Below are 16,394 nucleotides of genomic sequence, written 5' to 3'. Positions count from 1 at the left end.
CTTCTCTGCTCACTTCTTCTGTGTTCAGTCCTTAACGTAATGTGAAAGGCAGAAAGACCTTTAGCCAGCAGTCAAATAGTGTGTGATATTCAGTGCCTAAGGTAACAGCACAAGTTTGAACTCAAAATAGTAACTGAAGAAAAAAGGAATAGGTTAAATTGTAGGATTAAAAAAAAAAACCAAAAACGAAATACAGTTCTTCTATGCATTTATCTTAAGTTGTGGCAACTAGAATGTTTTCACATCTTTCCAAGTGTGTGAGTTATGTGTCAGAGGGAGGAGTAATGTAAACAAAATGTAATATTTATCTTACATGTTCCTACTTTGTTACTTTATATCTATATGATACTTTATAAATTGTATTTCTTAAGTTTTCTAATTTGGGATTACATGTAACTGTGAAAATTATCTGATTTCTAGTTAGAGGTTGAATTTATCATGCTGTGATGTTGACAGATCACGTGTATATTGTGTGTGTGTACTGTGGGTAGTGTTCATCTCTCTTTCTAATTTCTTGCTAATACTTCAAGAATCATGTCAAGACTTAAAGTAGGTAGCTGTATCATAGAAGCAACTGAAAATGGAAAATTCACAGAAGATCCATCTCAAGAAATGTATCCCAGAAAAGCGGCAGATTATACTGCTTAGGGAAGCTCTCTTAAGAGATAGAGCAAGTCAGTATTAAATTTTCTTTTTCTTAGTCATCATCGACTGGAAAAGTTGATGATGAAAGCCAACCCTGTGAGCTTCAGAAACATTTCTTGTGCAACTTGGGGCAAAAGTTTTGGAAGAGTAGACTGCTTACTTAGGTTGAGCGTTGGCTGGATGGCCAGGCTTGAAGGCTCAGCTGGCTGGTGGCAGGTACTGATGGACAGTCTGGTTCTTTTTTTTTGTCTGAGGAAGAGAAGGTTGTGAGGCAGCCATAACAGGCCCCCATTTGCCTGAAGAGCAGTTGCAGGGGATGGAAAAGTTAAGCTCTTCCTGGTAGGAGGTACAGAATGTAACCCCAGAATGAATCCTGAAAAAAACCCCAAAAAACCAAAATAAAAAAAAATAACCCCCAAACCCCCCAAAAAACCAAAAACCCACCAACCAACCCCCCTTTATCCCCCCAAAAAACCCAAAACAAATAAACAAACAAAAAACCCCCGCAAAATAACAAAATAATCATGGCTGAAAAATTGCAGCTTGAGAGGATCAAATTTAGTATTAGGAAATAACATCTTACCTAGAGAGGCAGTGCAGCAATGGAACAAGTTATCCCAAGGCACTGTGGAGTTTCCATGTGTGAGGGGCTTTGGGCATTGTCTGGAAATGCCAGCCCTCCAATGACTGAGCTGCTCTGGTGTGAGCAGGAGCTGTGACCTAAGCAGGAGCTGGGGCTGGGGGTCTCCCGAGGTCTCTGCAAAGCAGCATTTGTATGACTTGGAGTGACTTTGCCCTGATAGCCATTTTATGTGCAAACAATGTAGAAGAGAGGTATTTGTCTTCAATATTCTGCCAATAACAGACGAATTTCCAGTTTTTCTTTTGTTCCTGGCAAAAAGAGTTAAATTTCTTTTGACTGTTGTATTCAAATAATAGCTAAGAAGTGCCTGGAGGCAACTGAATCAGAGACAGGACAGAAAGAGGTACCCCTGCATGGCTTGAGTTACTGCTTTTGAAAGCAGACTTATTGCTTCTTGAAATTCTGGGGAAACAGGAAAAAATATGTTATATTTTAAAGAATTTCTTTTACAAAGTCTCAGTTGCTGTACAGATGGGTGCGTTATAAAAATTATATGGGAATGCTGTCCAGAAATCCTTTCAATTAATTAAAAAGCCCTGTTTCCCTCTCAAGTTCTATGGTAATGACCAAATAGTTACTGGCACCTTTTTTCCCTCAGTTTTAAAACAGAAGATTCACAAACTGCAATGTTTCTGTATATCTCAAAAATTTCTAATGTTTATTGGTAAATATTTGGAGTTCGGATATTTTATGTTTGGATTTGGCTTTGTTTTTTTTAAGCAATGATACCCACACATGAGCTAATGTTCTTTCTGAAGGCCTAAAGTTATTTTTAATAATTTAGGGCTACCAGATGAAATTAACCAAATAATATATATAAAGACTGTGTGATTAGCAGTACTGTTGATTACCAACTGTGATTAGTTGTCCTGTTGTGGAAAAAGTGTAATTTTAACAAAAAGATTTAAAAACAAATTTTTCCAGTACTGTATGGCCTTTTAAGTGAATCAGTGCCGAGGTCATTATTCCACCCATGGTGCTCCTCTCTTCTTCTGCAGTTCCTCTTCTACCTCCTGAACTGCATGCAATTTGTCTGAGTTTTAACCATGACCCTTGCTAAAATGTAGAGATTACAATGTACTAAGAGGTATTTGCTGTATTTAAAAAGTGTCAGTGCTGATCTTTGTGAAATGTGTTGTGCCCATGGGGGAAGAGACTTACTTTGAAGTAGGCAGGAATGAGCTTGTCTAGTTGGTGGGTTTAATTTCAGTTTACAGTGGCATCTACTGATCTGTTTGGTGATACTGTGGTTTTTCTTCTGCAGTACTACATGGGTGGAAGGGTTAGGCACTGCTGTGCTTTCAGAATGCCTGGAATCTTGTAATTTTCAGGGGCAGACGTTCTGCACTGATGGATGTATAAATCTGGTGATAACATCTTGTACCACATCAAAGACGACTGCGGCGACTCATTCTTCAACTTCAGGCTATGTTCAGTGTGTGCCGTCCTTTCCTAATAAATACAACCGTGTCATATCTCTAGGTCAGCTCAGGGATTTTTCCTGTCTAGTTTGACTCATTTCCAGGACTTTCTCCTGAAGATGATCTTAGTTGCTCATTGTCTGCTGAAGCTTTTTACTGAAGATGCAAATGCATTGTCTGGTCCTTGTCTGTCCCCATTTTCCCAGTTGTCTCCTGGCTGAGATGGTGCCTTGTCTCAGTCCTCACCTGTCCTCAGCTGAACTGATGCTTCAGAGTTTTTCACTGCTGTTTTTTACAGTAATATTTTTTTTTTTTTGACAGTGAAGGGACATCAGGATGAGTGTGGGGAGGATGGTTGTTCATAGAAAGGCAGACAGCCCACAACAGCTATGTATATAGATTTGGAGTTCTGCAGCTGGCTGCTGTAAATCTGAGTGAGCTTGTTACTGCCTTTTTAGTGTAACTTGGACTGATTTATACCTAAAATAAAGCCAGGAATTGCAAGGTCATTCCACAAAGATCAAAAACTATAGTCTCATTTTAGCCATGCACAGGTAGCTGTGCTTTTCACAGTCTACAGAAGCAATTTTCAGACCATGCATGAACTCAGGAGAAAAAGGTTAGAGTTTTGAGGTACACTGGTACAAATTCTGTAGAACAGATAAAAAGGAATATTGCAGCTTACCTGAATAGAATTAAATAGCTTCATTCTCCAGTGACAGCAATTACTTGCCTTTGTAGTCATACAAAATAATTCTTTTGTAAGAGAAGAAATTCCACTGTGAGAAAGCAAATATTTGAAATGGAGCAAGTGGTGTGTGTGGAAATTTGATATGTTCATGTAACACTGTTGTGTGTAAAGCAAATAGATATTTTTTCCATTATAAATGGGGGAGCTTGAAGGTACTGGAGATGCAGTTCACCAAATAATAGATATGTCTTCATTCCTTTCCCCTTTTTTATTGACTTCCCAATCATGATATCCCTGGACTATTTACAGTCCTTACTTGCAATGCTGTTATTATCAGTGCCCTGATGATGCAAAAGAAAACACTTTTTAATATGTTGTGAAATATGTCATGGTTTCTGTTTGTGTTTTTAGGGACAGAAAGTATCACTAAGTATAGTGTCATCAGATACCACACTTTGACACGTTTATCTGAAATGGTGGTCTTTTGAATGCTTTGGAAATAGCACTCTAGTGCACTAATCTCTGGGAAAGTAATTTTTATTATTGTTGGCTCCTGTGTGTAGCAAGCAGCTCTCAGCTGACAGACTGTACATTATAGAAAAATGTTTGTGACTCAGCTAACAAAAACCCAAAGAAGTATCTAAATTAGGAATTCTGGTTTTGTGCCTTTTTTTCTTATTACTGCATGCTGTCCTCTGTTACTGCAGTCAGTCCTTTGCAAGTGTGCATGGATGTGGGCGAGACCACACTCCATTAGCTTGATACAAGCAGCCATTCTACTTAAAAGAAAACATACCATTTTCATACCAAAAGTAGAAAGCACAAGTCCAGAATAATAGAAGGAAGAAGTTCGTCAGACTTTAAATTATTTTTAAGTATAGATTGATTCTTTTGAAATAGCAATGCAGTGTCTGTGGTCTTTTCTTGCACTACATTAATTTAGCTGTTGACTTTTATATATGGCTATATTGAAGTATGCAATTGCAGCGTATATTTTCATAGTAGATTAAAGTATGTATGTGTTTTATAAATTCAAATGAATGTTCATCAGAATGCTGTTTATAAAGAAAAGTCAGAAAAACAAGGTAGAATATCTAACTGGAAAAAAAAAAGAATAGCTGAAAAGAAAGGAATATAAAATCTCCTCTATAAAACTGCGACCTTGTTTTGTTACAAATTTATTAATAGCTACCTCAGAGAACTCCTATAATTTACTGAGTGGATACCAATCTGACAATATACAGGTTTTAGAAAAACTCTTGTCTTTTTGTTATTATATGGACTTTTCAAGCAGAAATTCTTGCCAGATGAAGAAAAGCAAATAAAGCAAAAGCATCTTTATTTGTGCATACTATACTGACACTTTGGGGAAAGGAGAATGAATGAGTATTGATGCCTCTGTTTTCTGTCCTTCCTGTAGGTGTGCAGGACCCTCACCATGAGAAGATAATTACTGTGACTACTAATGGGAGTATTCACAGCCCCAAGTTTCCACACACATACCCACGCAACACTGTGCTAGTGTGGAGATTAGTAGCTCTTGATGAAAACGTATGGATACAGCTTACTTTTGATGAAAGATTTGGGCTTGAGGACCCAGAAGATGACATTTGCAAGTAAGTTACCTTCCCTTTTACTTAGGAAATTCTGAAAGGAGGTGATTGGAGATGAAGAAAAAAGGTACTGCTTGAGTTTTGCAAAAATCAACACTTGCATGTTAATTTACATATAAAATGCATCTTTTAAAGTATTGGTTTATGATTTTCTTTTATAGTGCTACAGGAGTTATTCATGCTTGAAAGTTCTGGTGTGCTCCTATTTTTACTTCTGCATTCAATACCTAGGCCATAGATATATTACAATAGAAAAATGTGACATATTTAATCTCCCTCTCAAGTGAAAGTTTTGACATCTGGGAAAATATTATTGACAGAATGTTAGAATGATGAATGTCTAGTTTTTGCAGAGTAAATTTTGGTGAGTAAGTTGCCTGAAGCAGAATTCAGATCATGACAAAAAGTATTACACCGCTGTTTAAGACACCCGCACACACTACTCTACAATATTTTAATGGCCTTAAGTTGTCAAGTTATCTGTGAAAAACAGCACTTGAAGTACTGTGCTAATTGACATTCTTCAGTGGTACTGGTTTTTCCCTGACTTCAGTAAGCATCTGCATGCTCAGTCACTGGCAAAGGTTTCTGTAGGACTTGTGGGGTCTCTGTTTCCTTCCATGATTCTCAGCTGAAGGCTTTGTAATTTAGGAGAGAAACAGTTGTGACATAACAGGCGTCAGCACAGATGTAGTTCTGAACCAAGCCATGTGGTTGGTAAAGTTTTGGATGTTTTGAGAGGCAGTAGGACTGACATTTCCTGTGGGAGGGTGAAAGAGGAGACATCCTAAACTCTTGTATCCTGTATCTGTCTGTATTCTCAGCAACACATCATAAAAAGTCCTGATGTGTGAATAGTGGTATGTTGTCTGCACTCTTCAGTAAATTAAATAAAATATGTCATTTAAATGGCATTTTCTCCTTTGATACCTTCCTGGAGAAGTAGTTCACACAAGATTTTTGTTTCAAAGTAATATTTTTGGGGTTTTTTTTGTTTTTCTGATTTGATTTTTATTTTTATGTACATCATACACGCATTTGACTTGATTCTTGTTTTCAGTTTTTTTAATTGACTGTTATTCCATTGGCGTGTATCAACTTTTGATAACAAATTTGAATTCTTTAGAGGTTATTTTTGCACTTATCCTTAATTTGGGAAAAGGTGTTTATAACAGATGAATATCTTTTTCTCAGAATTCTAAAGCAAGTAATTACCAAGGCCATATCAGTACTATACTATATGCTAATGACTGTAAACACAGGTTTGCTTGAATGAGTGCACTCCCTTTGCACAATAAGTCTTTTCTTCAAGTAAAAACTTAGCTTGCTTTTCCTTTTCTTTGCATATGGCAGAGTGAAGTGGCAAGTGAAAGAAAATCCAGGTAGGGTGACTCATTCATCCACTTGCAAAAAGAGAAGAAAGATAAGTTAAAATATTTTATAATATTATAACTAGAATAGTATTTTAATTGTGAGTAGATTTATTTTAGGTAAATAATGTGCTAAATACAAAAGGACTGACAAATTAAGAAACAGTAGCAAGTCACTCAATCTTCACTCAGTTAGAATCTTACCATGCTTGTAATTGTTCAGGGATACCAGGAAGTTGCATGACTGCAATTCCTGATATGTGTCCTACTGAAAAAATACTGGGCTTTTTGGTTTGGAAGATTAAAAAGAGAGTTATATTTCTCTCTGGAAAAGATTTATATTTTTGATTTTAACTCCAGGATTCCTCTGGACTTCAATTTCAGTAGCAAGTTCAGTAAAGGAAGAGAAATTGCAACTTGTTTAATGTAAAGGTAGTATAAATAACAAACAAGTTGAGGAAATAACTAAGAGACAGATTACATATGTAAAATAATTCTACACAGGTCAAGTAAGTTACCAGTTACCTGAGTAATATCTCTTTATGAGTTATGTCTTGCATTTCTTACCCTTAGAGTTCCTAATAAAATTATTTATACTTCTTCCAATACGTTCTGTAGAAAAACTAGGGTTTTTTTTATTGACTACATCCCACAGAATTTATTACTGTACCGTGCTTCTGCCATCTTGAAACACACAGATCACTATTGTTCATGTAGAGTGCTCAACGACTTCTCCAATAGCAGATTTGTATGACCAAGGACAGAATGAAACATCACATGAAGTTTGATCTATTATAATTCTATACCTTTAGCTTTGACATATGACTGAAACTAAGTAAAAACTGCAGCCAGGAAACATTAGACTTTCTATGCAGTGTACAGTGTGTATCAGGATATCATTTTCTCCCTTCTGTAGTGTCTGAGACAACCTCATGAGTTACCTGCTGTGGTCAGTGTCACAGTTTTCAGTCTCTCTGCCTGTTTAAGCTGTTCATTCTGGGTAATGCCAGAACTTTCTTTGTCATCTCTGCAGACTGTGGGGCCCTGTGGTGTCAGCTCATAGGGCCAATGAGAGAATAGTCTGGAGTATAACAGTTTAAGATAATTAGCAGTTTTTGCATCTCATAGTAATTCAAATATTGCCCATAATTTGGAGAAAAATGAAACTCAAACATATCCAGTTGTACAAGTGTTTTTTGTTTAGCATGGTTCTACATCAGGAATACAATAGTAGTGGTGACTAAAAAATGTCATAGATGTATCCTGAAGCTATGGCAAGTTTTGTCCTGTATCTGACCTTGGATTTCTTCAAAGTCAGTTCTGACATTTCAGGCTATTCAGTGAAGTCTTTTCATCTATAGCAAATATCACATTTTACAGATATTTTTCAGGTATCACTCTAGGCTGTACTTCAAATATTTTCTCAAATGCAAATCAAAGTGATCCTGCATGGCTTTTTTTTTTTTCCCCACTCGGTTTTTACTTGCCATTCAACTTAGAGTATTTACTAATGTAGCAAATTTGCATTACAAAAAAATTGTGTTAAGGCCAGCCCTTCTGACTCAGCCTCACCTGCATTAACGTGCACATTCTGCTAATTCTCAACAGTCTTAAGCATGATTACACGGTTTTAAATTACAGGATTTTTAGAATAAAATTCTGGTATTTTGCCTGTATTTAACCAAGTGATTTTTATCCTGGTTTTACAATGGTGATGTACGTGAAATTCAAGCACATCATGTTTTCATTCCTTTAAAGCTAGTCAATGTTTTTTGTTTTTTGGTTTTCTTCACAATAGTTCTACATCATCTGCACTTCATCCTTCCAATGGACAAAATGTTAAGAAGTCCTTTCCAAAGTGAACACAAACTCCACTTTTTTTGGAAACTAGATCCATGCATATGTCTAGAAGACATGTAGGTTATTTGGTAGACAGTAGGAATGTATAAATCTCTGCAATATTGTGGTAACTTCAGTTTCATACACTCTGTTTCATTTCAGTTGTGACTTGCAAAAGAAAAATATTACAAGCAAAATAATCCCCCTTCAAACCAACCAAGGAGAAAGGAGAAGGATGTAACTCTTGGGTGTTTTGTGCAGTACTGTTTACATGATAAAAGTGGCAGTGAATTTCTAGCAGAGGCATTGCGAATTTGGATTGCATACGCCTGCCCTTTCTGATGAAATGAAAATGCAGTTTTTCTGCTGTTGGTATGGTAGCTGATATGACAGGTCATTATTTTTATGATGGTAGCCCCTCAATCCTGTTTTAATCATAAAGCCATTAGACTCCTGTGCCAGACAGCTCCTATTGCCAGGGAGCTGCCATAACTCTTCTTGACCAAAAACTGACTTCTGCTCAGCTGTTGCTTGTTGTTCAAATTTGTTGCTTTCTGTCAATAAGAACATGAAGTGATAACAGCTTTATGATTAACTCCTCTGTGACAGGAAGACATAGATTTAGCTTTCTTCCAGCAAGAGCATAGATATTACACTTGACCTTGAAAGGAAGTCTGATTATGTGAGTTGGTCAGAGCATTAAAATGCAAGGCAAAAATAGGAAAGGGAAAGGAAAGAATCTTTCTTCTTGCTCTCTCCCTGTGCATGGAATGGCTCTAGTTGTTCATCTGAGTAGTGGTTGCAGCTGTTCTTTCTAATCATCTGATGATTACAGTCTGACTTTTATTATATGTAATAAAACACAGAAATGTGTCACAAATCCAAAGTGCAATTACTATAGTTAAGGTGATAAGGATGAAATGCCTGAGTAAAAGGCTGTGGAACTAACTGATAGTAGAATAATAAATACCATTTTAGCAACATCTTTATTTTAGGATGCTTACACTAATTTCCAACTCTCTTTAGCCCTCTAATAATTTAAATTATCAACTATAGTTTGTTTGTTTAGGGGTGGAGGGAGGCTTTTAGCAGCTGCAGATGTGAGTCTGTTCATTTACATGTATAAGTAAAGCATTAACCTATAATGTTTTGAAAGAGATTTAAAAGCTTGTCTACTTGATATTTGTAATTTGTGGAACTTCTTCCTGCAGAAAATTAGTTAAGCTGAAGGCAGCCATCAGTGCTAACATAGGGTAAAATCTGTGCGACTTGTTTTTCCTTTTCCTCTCAAATTCAATACTTAATTTTTTAATCCTGGGAATATTCTTCCTCTGAGGATTCTTAGGTTGATGCTTTATTATTCAGTGCCACATGTATTAAATTCACTACCTCCCCTTTCCATGTTTCCTTTGGCTACTTTCCTTCACTGCAGGTCTGTTGTGACTGAGCTGTTGCTTTCCATTCATGGAACATCAAGATTCTGGGATAGAAGCTGTGATCCAGACTGCTTCATCAGTCATATGGGTTCCTAATGAATATATTGTTAGGAAATTCTTTATAAGAATTAAAGAATTAGAAGATTTGGCTTAGTCTGACAACACTGAAAAAGGTGTATTAAAGAGGAAACATACAGACACTGTCTTTCATCTGTGACTATGAAGAAAGAAAATGTTTGCTTAGCAGTCTTTTTTTCTTTTTTTTTTTTTTTTTGCATAATTTGTTTCAGATGGATGCTAGGCAGTGATAATTTACACTAAACACAATAGAAAGACTGAACATTTTGTCACATAATTTTCCAAAGACATCTTTCTGTGTAATATAAGACACAATGAGTTACTTGCACCATGTGGAACTTTGTTTCTTGTCATTATTACAATGTCTAATATGTGGAGTAAGATATGGATGCATAACAGTGACTCTCTAATGCTTCAGTAAAAACAACAACAGAAATTTTGCTTCTGTTTTTGCGCTTTTGTATGGAAATTTTGCGCTTTTGTATGGAAACACCTTGCAGCATCAAGAGAGTGCATGCATGAAAGGATAATGTCAGCATCATTTTCTTCTATTCAGAAGAAACTCCATCCCACACTCTGCCCCCTAGGGAAGAAAAAGCTTTTTACCTTGGTGCATTATAGAGTCAATGGTATATGTGTGAAGACCACACCAGTATTAAGCATAGATTTGTGAAAGAAATATAACTCTTCACATAAAGTAAGTATTACTTCTGGGGCTTTTGAGGGCAACAAGTTCCTTATCAAGGTCTGGTTCCCAAGAAAATTGTTTTCTGGACACAATTGATGGGCTGACTTTACTATCAGTTAAATTCTTCTCATTGACTGTGGTTACAGAAGGTGAAGTTATCTCCTGAGTAAGTACAAAGTTCAAGTTGGCTTTGAATAACTGCATAAGGACCTTTAAGTGAACTCTGTATTTAAAGTGGAATTGGTGCAGACAATGTTCACAGTGACTCATGTTGCTAAGTAGCTGGGCTGCTGGGATTTTTACTGCTTCCTCACATATTTCTGAAAATGAAGGGGTTGCTGCTGCCATCTTTATTTGAGAATTCAAAATAGAGTCCCCAAAAATTTTAAGGCTTCAAACTGGGAAAGTCCCCAAAACATTGAGTACCAAAACCCACAGAATCCAGAAAGCAGAGATGAAAGTTATAGTGAAGACTAATCCTTAAAACTCTTTTCTTACAGCTGTTGCCTTAGCATTTCAGTATGTTCAATTTTAACCACCTGTTTTTTCATGAGATAATCTCCAATGATTCAATGTTCAACTTGGGCAAGTGTTGGATTCTGCACCTGAGGTGGGGCAGCTCTGGGTGTACAGACAGACTGGGGAATGAGGTGCTAGAGAGCAGTGCCATGGAAAGGGAGCTGGGGGTCCTGGTCAATGGCAAGTTGAACATGAGTCACTGTGCCCTGGCAGCCAAGAGGGCAAAGCGTGTCCTGGGGGGCATCAGGCACAGCATCACCAGCTGGGCAAGGGAGGGGATTGTCCCGCTCTGCTCTGGGGCAGCCTCACCTTGAACATTATGTGCAGTTTTGGGTGCCACAATACAAAAATTTAAAAAAAAAATAAAAATTAAGCTGTAGTGAGTGTCCAGATGAGGGCCACAAGGATGGGGAAGGCTCTGGAGGGGAAGCTGTGTGAGGAGCAGCTGAGGTCACTTGGTCCTTTCAGCCTGGAGAAGAGGAGACATCATTGCAGTTGCAACTTCTTCTGCAGGGAGCAGAAGAGGTGCAGATGCTGATCTCTTCTCTGTGGTGCCCAACCATGGGACCCGAGGAAATGGCTTGAAGATATATCAGGGGCAGTTTAGGTTGGATATCAGGAAAAGGTTCTTCACCCAGAGGGTGATCAGGCACTGGAACAGCTCCCCAGGGAAGTGGTCACAGCACCAGCCTGACAGAGTTCAGGAAGTGTTTGGACAGTGCTCTTGGGCACGGGGTGTGACTCTTGGGGATGGTCCTGTGCAGGGCCAGGAGCTGGACTCGATCGTCTTTGTGGGTCTCTTCCAACCCAGAATATTCTGTAATTCTGTGAGATTTGACACATGGGTGGGCTGAACTCTGTTTAGGTGACTCTACCTATCAGTCATACTGAAGTTTCTCATAATTGGCTGTAACTTCTGCAAAAATGAAACCATAACTGAGTTAGAATTTATTATAGCTCTGTTCTGTGACTCAGATGCATTTGGAAAGGAATGATTCATTAATATTCAGGGTTATAAAAAGCATATGAACTCTCATTCCTCAATACAAAATATTTAATTTTTTCCCAAGACATAAATAAATTGTTAATCATTTTTATTCAAAGTATGAAAGGGGGACATATAATTTAAATGGTTGGGATGAGTTCTAGCATTCAACTGCCTTGGTTTAATTGAAATACTGATGGCAGAGAATTAGTATGAAGTACCTAATTTAATCTGAAGCCCTTTGTAGCAGCATTGATGTTTTATCAGTGGCAGAAAGGTGGTATTTTAGGAAAATTATGTAGAAAATTACATAAAACTTGAGTCAGTTTAGGCTGATGGAGTAATTTCTTCTGATGTTTGTAGAGTGGATTTTTATGGTTTTGATTTTTAATTCTTTGATCCATTTGCAAGACAACTAAAAAGTAGTGCAAGAGAAGTTTGGATGCTAAATGGATAAGAATGGGGGATGGGAATCAAAATTTGTAAGAAGTTACATTGATTTAGGAGCAGAGTCCTGTGATTATCTAAAAATTCCTTTATATATAAATAAAATAGTTTTATACTACAAAAGTTATTTCTCTCATGTGAGTTGCAATGTAACAATATTCTTTCAATTTAATGAATAGAATTCTGATGAAAAATCCAACAAACTTATGCTTCCTGCTTTCTTAGTGTTTTAAAGAAAAAAATGAGTGGAGTTTTTGCATAAAAAGAAATATCTGGGTCTGTTTCTTCTCTATTCTGATTTCATTGAACAAAACTGTAGTGGGAATTTTTTAATTTTGTTTTTGGATTTTGGTGGTTTGGTTTATTAGGGTTTTTTTAAGAAATATCTTCCTTTTGGATATTTTGTGATTCCAGATAAAACATTCCACGTAATTCAAACAATAGCTCGTCTTTCAGCTGGTCCCATCCTTTTGGTTTAGCTGCTGTCCAATGTTCCCAGTGTGGCAGTGGTGTGTATCCTTTCTTTTGAGTTCTCTACTGCTTATTAAAAGCTGCTTAATACCATTCTCATGATAAGAGATTTATAAGTGTGACAAAGCAGGTATCACAGGCAACAAAAAATGCTAAAAACAAATCAGGAAAGCAAAGCTCAGTGTGGTTGTAACTGAGGCTACTCTGTAACACACATTTCCGAGGCTTCAAGAAGAGTAAACTCTTCTTTTGTACAGAAAGCTCTTAAAGCTGCAAAACTGTATTCTCTAAGCAAATCAGAGTGAAACACAAGAAAGGAAGAGTGAAGGAGATGCTTCTCTGGGTGGAATGGGAGGACAGCAGAGTGCAGGTGATGTGATGAGAAGGGCACTCTGCACAAACCTAGAGACCGCCTACTCACCTACCCACTTTTCCCTCAATTTCTGTAAATGCAGCATTCATTTTTAGTATCCACTGTTGCTAGAGGACACTATAATAGATATTATTTTGGAAGTAATTGATGCCTGTTTTCACAGCCTGCATGAGTGTGTAGGAGAATGATTGCTGATGAGTGGGCAGTTGAATCCCTTACTCCTTTTTCACACCAGAGACTACAGTCATTGACTTAAAAAAAATTTAGGCTTCTTAAAATTTCTTCCTAGTCCTCACAATCTCAAGCAAGCTGTTTGAATAAAGTAAACTGTGTCCCCACTATCAAAATATTTTTGTAAACGGTCCTAATGCTAATTTATTGCTTCTAAAATTGTTTTATGTTACCATAGTTGGCAGTGTTTCTAATGGTGGAGGCCAAAGTTATTTTCTTCGAATGTGAATTTGGAACTGATGGGTCTTGCTTCTTTCTAAGGTGTTCTGGCAGCAGTTGTAGTTGATGGAGTTCTTCTGCTATCACCCTACCACTTATTAAAACAGAGAAGTAAATCTCTACTTTCAAGGGCAGAAAAACATACTGTGAGCCACCACCACCTGAGCTCAGGGACACAGACAGACTCTGTAGCCACCTGTAGTTTCTGGTAAGGCTCAGTTTAGCTCCTGATGACAAGACTCTGCAAGCTGCAGAGTCAGGACCAACAAAATAATCTAAAGTTACCCCATGTAGTGTCTAAATATGTAAGTAAGTATAGCATACAGTCCCTTGTTGATGTTTTCTGATTACTGAAAGTCCAGGTACAGTTACGATGTTAGACTCACCATCAGGTATATAAGCAGGATTAAACAGGAATAGCAGACATTCCAGCTGTCCTGTTTCTAGATGGACAGTGTGTTTTTTCACCTGTTGTGCGGCTTTTCCTTTTACCTTTGTTTCTCCACTTACCATCTTCCTAAATGCTGTCCTTGCTTCTTTAAGTGTATCATCAGCATTTTAACAAAGTATGTTTCTCACATGCAATTGTAGTCAGACCGCATTAGCAGCAAATATTTTCAGTCAGACAAGTTAGTAACAATCCATTAGGATAAAGTAGAAGTAAAATGTAATGCAATTTACATCAATCTGGTCATCAGGATATCTGAGAAGATGCATGTGCATCAGAAAAAGAAAGAAAGATGTATTATTGTAAAAATAATTAGGTGGTCATGTGGGAGCATCATAGGGGTTTTATAAGGTAAATTATTAGATCATCTCATTTTCTGAAAGTAGCATGTGAAGAGGGAGACCAGCACTGTAGCACCAGTTATTAAGACATACCTCTTCAGACTAACCTTTGGTACTGTGGCTGAACTGAAAATAGATTTGCATAATTTTATGATCATCAATTTATAACTAGTAAAACTGAAGTGAGAGGAAACTTTTTATGCTACTTAGGTAAAAAGTGATCTTCTAGGATTGGGAATACATTTTTTTTATGGCTCATGCAGACTGGTCTGTTACATTACAGGGTTTTTTCACCTTTTGTTTGATTAGCAATTACTAGTCTGTCCTGAAGCAGAATATCAGACTGTGACAACTGCTCTGTCCTGGATTGGCAAATCCTGTGTGCAGGTGTGGCTGCCAAGAGGCCATATGTTATTGTGAGCTAAAGAAAATAAAGGTGTTTTCATTTAAACGAACATAGATAGAGCCCCAGCCTCCCCTGAAGTAGGCAGGAGGAGGGGAAGGGAAGATGAGGAGCTTATCCAGGCATGTCATGGTGTTCTAATTTCAGAGGGTGCTTTAGGGGAAGGGAAGCACTGCCCTGGCAGAATCTTTGCATTGATAAAAATGCCCCTTATGCTCCTTATGTTTTTTTTCACCAAAAACTATACTTTTGAATATTGCTTAGCCGTAGTTTGCGCATCATTGTCTGGAGCCATTGCTGCATTCTAGGATTTATGCCCTGGAATATCTTGGAAAGTGCATAAAGAAGAAATTACTCTTTGGGATACTAGAATAAATGTTTATAATGCTGCTTGAAAACCAATGGTAAAATATGTGTTTGTGGATTCACAGAAGCTGGAACAGATGCACTGACCACTGTGAACAGTGTGAATAGAGGAAGAAATTTTATAGAAATAGTGCTTTACAACCTTGCCTGTTAAATGTGAACTCTAAGATCCATTAGATTTTTTGGTTTTCTACAAAACGTTGATCTGTACAGTAGGAACGTGTGATTTATTATGATTGCTGTAATTCCCAAGATAAAGTATACCGGACTTTACAGAGGAGTCCTGGGAAAAATTTGGTAAGGCATTTAGTGTTGCTATAGGACACAAGACAACACGATGCAGACACACTGCTGTTCTTAGGCTAGGAAGAGAGCGATTTATTTTCTGACTCCTACTTTTATAGATTTCCAAAGGTGACATAGGATTGGAGGGTGAAAGTGCTACTTCTCCAGGGACACTGGACAAACGAACAGTCCATCAAGTTTCTCCTCCTCCATAAAGGAATGCAAAACAATAAGTTGTTTACAGAAAGTGTGTGAGAAAGTTTGATACAAGAATGCAAACATCAGAAGGCTTAGAAAAATCTTAAGAAAGCAAGGCGACAATTTAGTTCTCCAAAATCTGGAATGTGTAGTACTGTATAGTGCAGGATACTTACTAAGATGATTCACTCTGTGAGGAGAGACAGCCGCTGCATCTTTATGAAAGCAAAAGTGCTTTGGAGATTGTAGTGTCCAGTACAGCAGAACCCTGAAACTTTGGTGTTCATTTCCACACAATGTCTTACTGTAACATAACAATAATAATAATAATACTGGTAATGCCTTGCACAGCAGAAGACAAAGCCAATAATAGAAGTGCTGCTGTGCAAAAGAGTAAGAATACTTTGTCCAATTACCATTTTTTCTTGTGTGTGTTATTATTTAGTTTATAACTGGTGCAGAATACTAAGGAGGTCCAGTGAATAGCACAAAATAGACAGTTAGAGGTGAAATGGTACAGGAAAGGGTTTCTTGTAAATGTTACCCATTTTTAGTCCTTGAAAAATAACCTTTCCAAGTAACTTCTAATTTTGTGGAAAATCTTTTTTATTTACTGTATTTTATAAGACTACAGGAGAATGTGTAGTCAGATAGGAGAAAGGTAAGTGTAGCATATTAACTGTG

The 16,394-nt window shown here is 37.3% G+C and overlaps 1 protein-coding gene across 3 annotated transcripts in view; it reads left to right on the top strand.

Moving 5' to 3' along the window:
• Window positions 1-16,394, top strand: part of PDGFC (platelet derived growth factor C) — a 120,610-nt gene that overhangs the window by 64,811 nt on the left and 39,405 nt on the right. For all 3 annotated transcript variants that reach the window (XM_041480158.1, XM_041480159.1, XM_041480157.1), the window contains one exon: window positions 4,821-5,016. In XM_041480158.1, coding sequence (XP_041336092.1) covers window positions 4,821-5,016 — 196 coding nt within the window. The remainder of the gene's footprint in view (window positions 1-4,820; window positions 5,017-16,394) is intronic.

Source organism: Pyrgilauda ruficollis, unplaced genomic scaffold (genome assembly GCF_017590135.1).
Source record: "Pyrgilauda ruficollis isolate IOZ18807 unplaced genomic scaffold, ASM1759013v1 scaffold5, whole genome shotgun sequence".
Lineage (NCBI taxonomy): Eukaryota > Metazoa > Chordata > Aves > Passeriformes > Passeridae > Pyrgilauda > Pyrgilauda ruficollis.
Note: the sequence above shows the minus strand (reverse complement) of the source record. Positions and strands in the feature narration are given on the sequence as shown.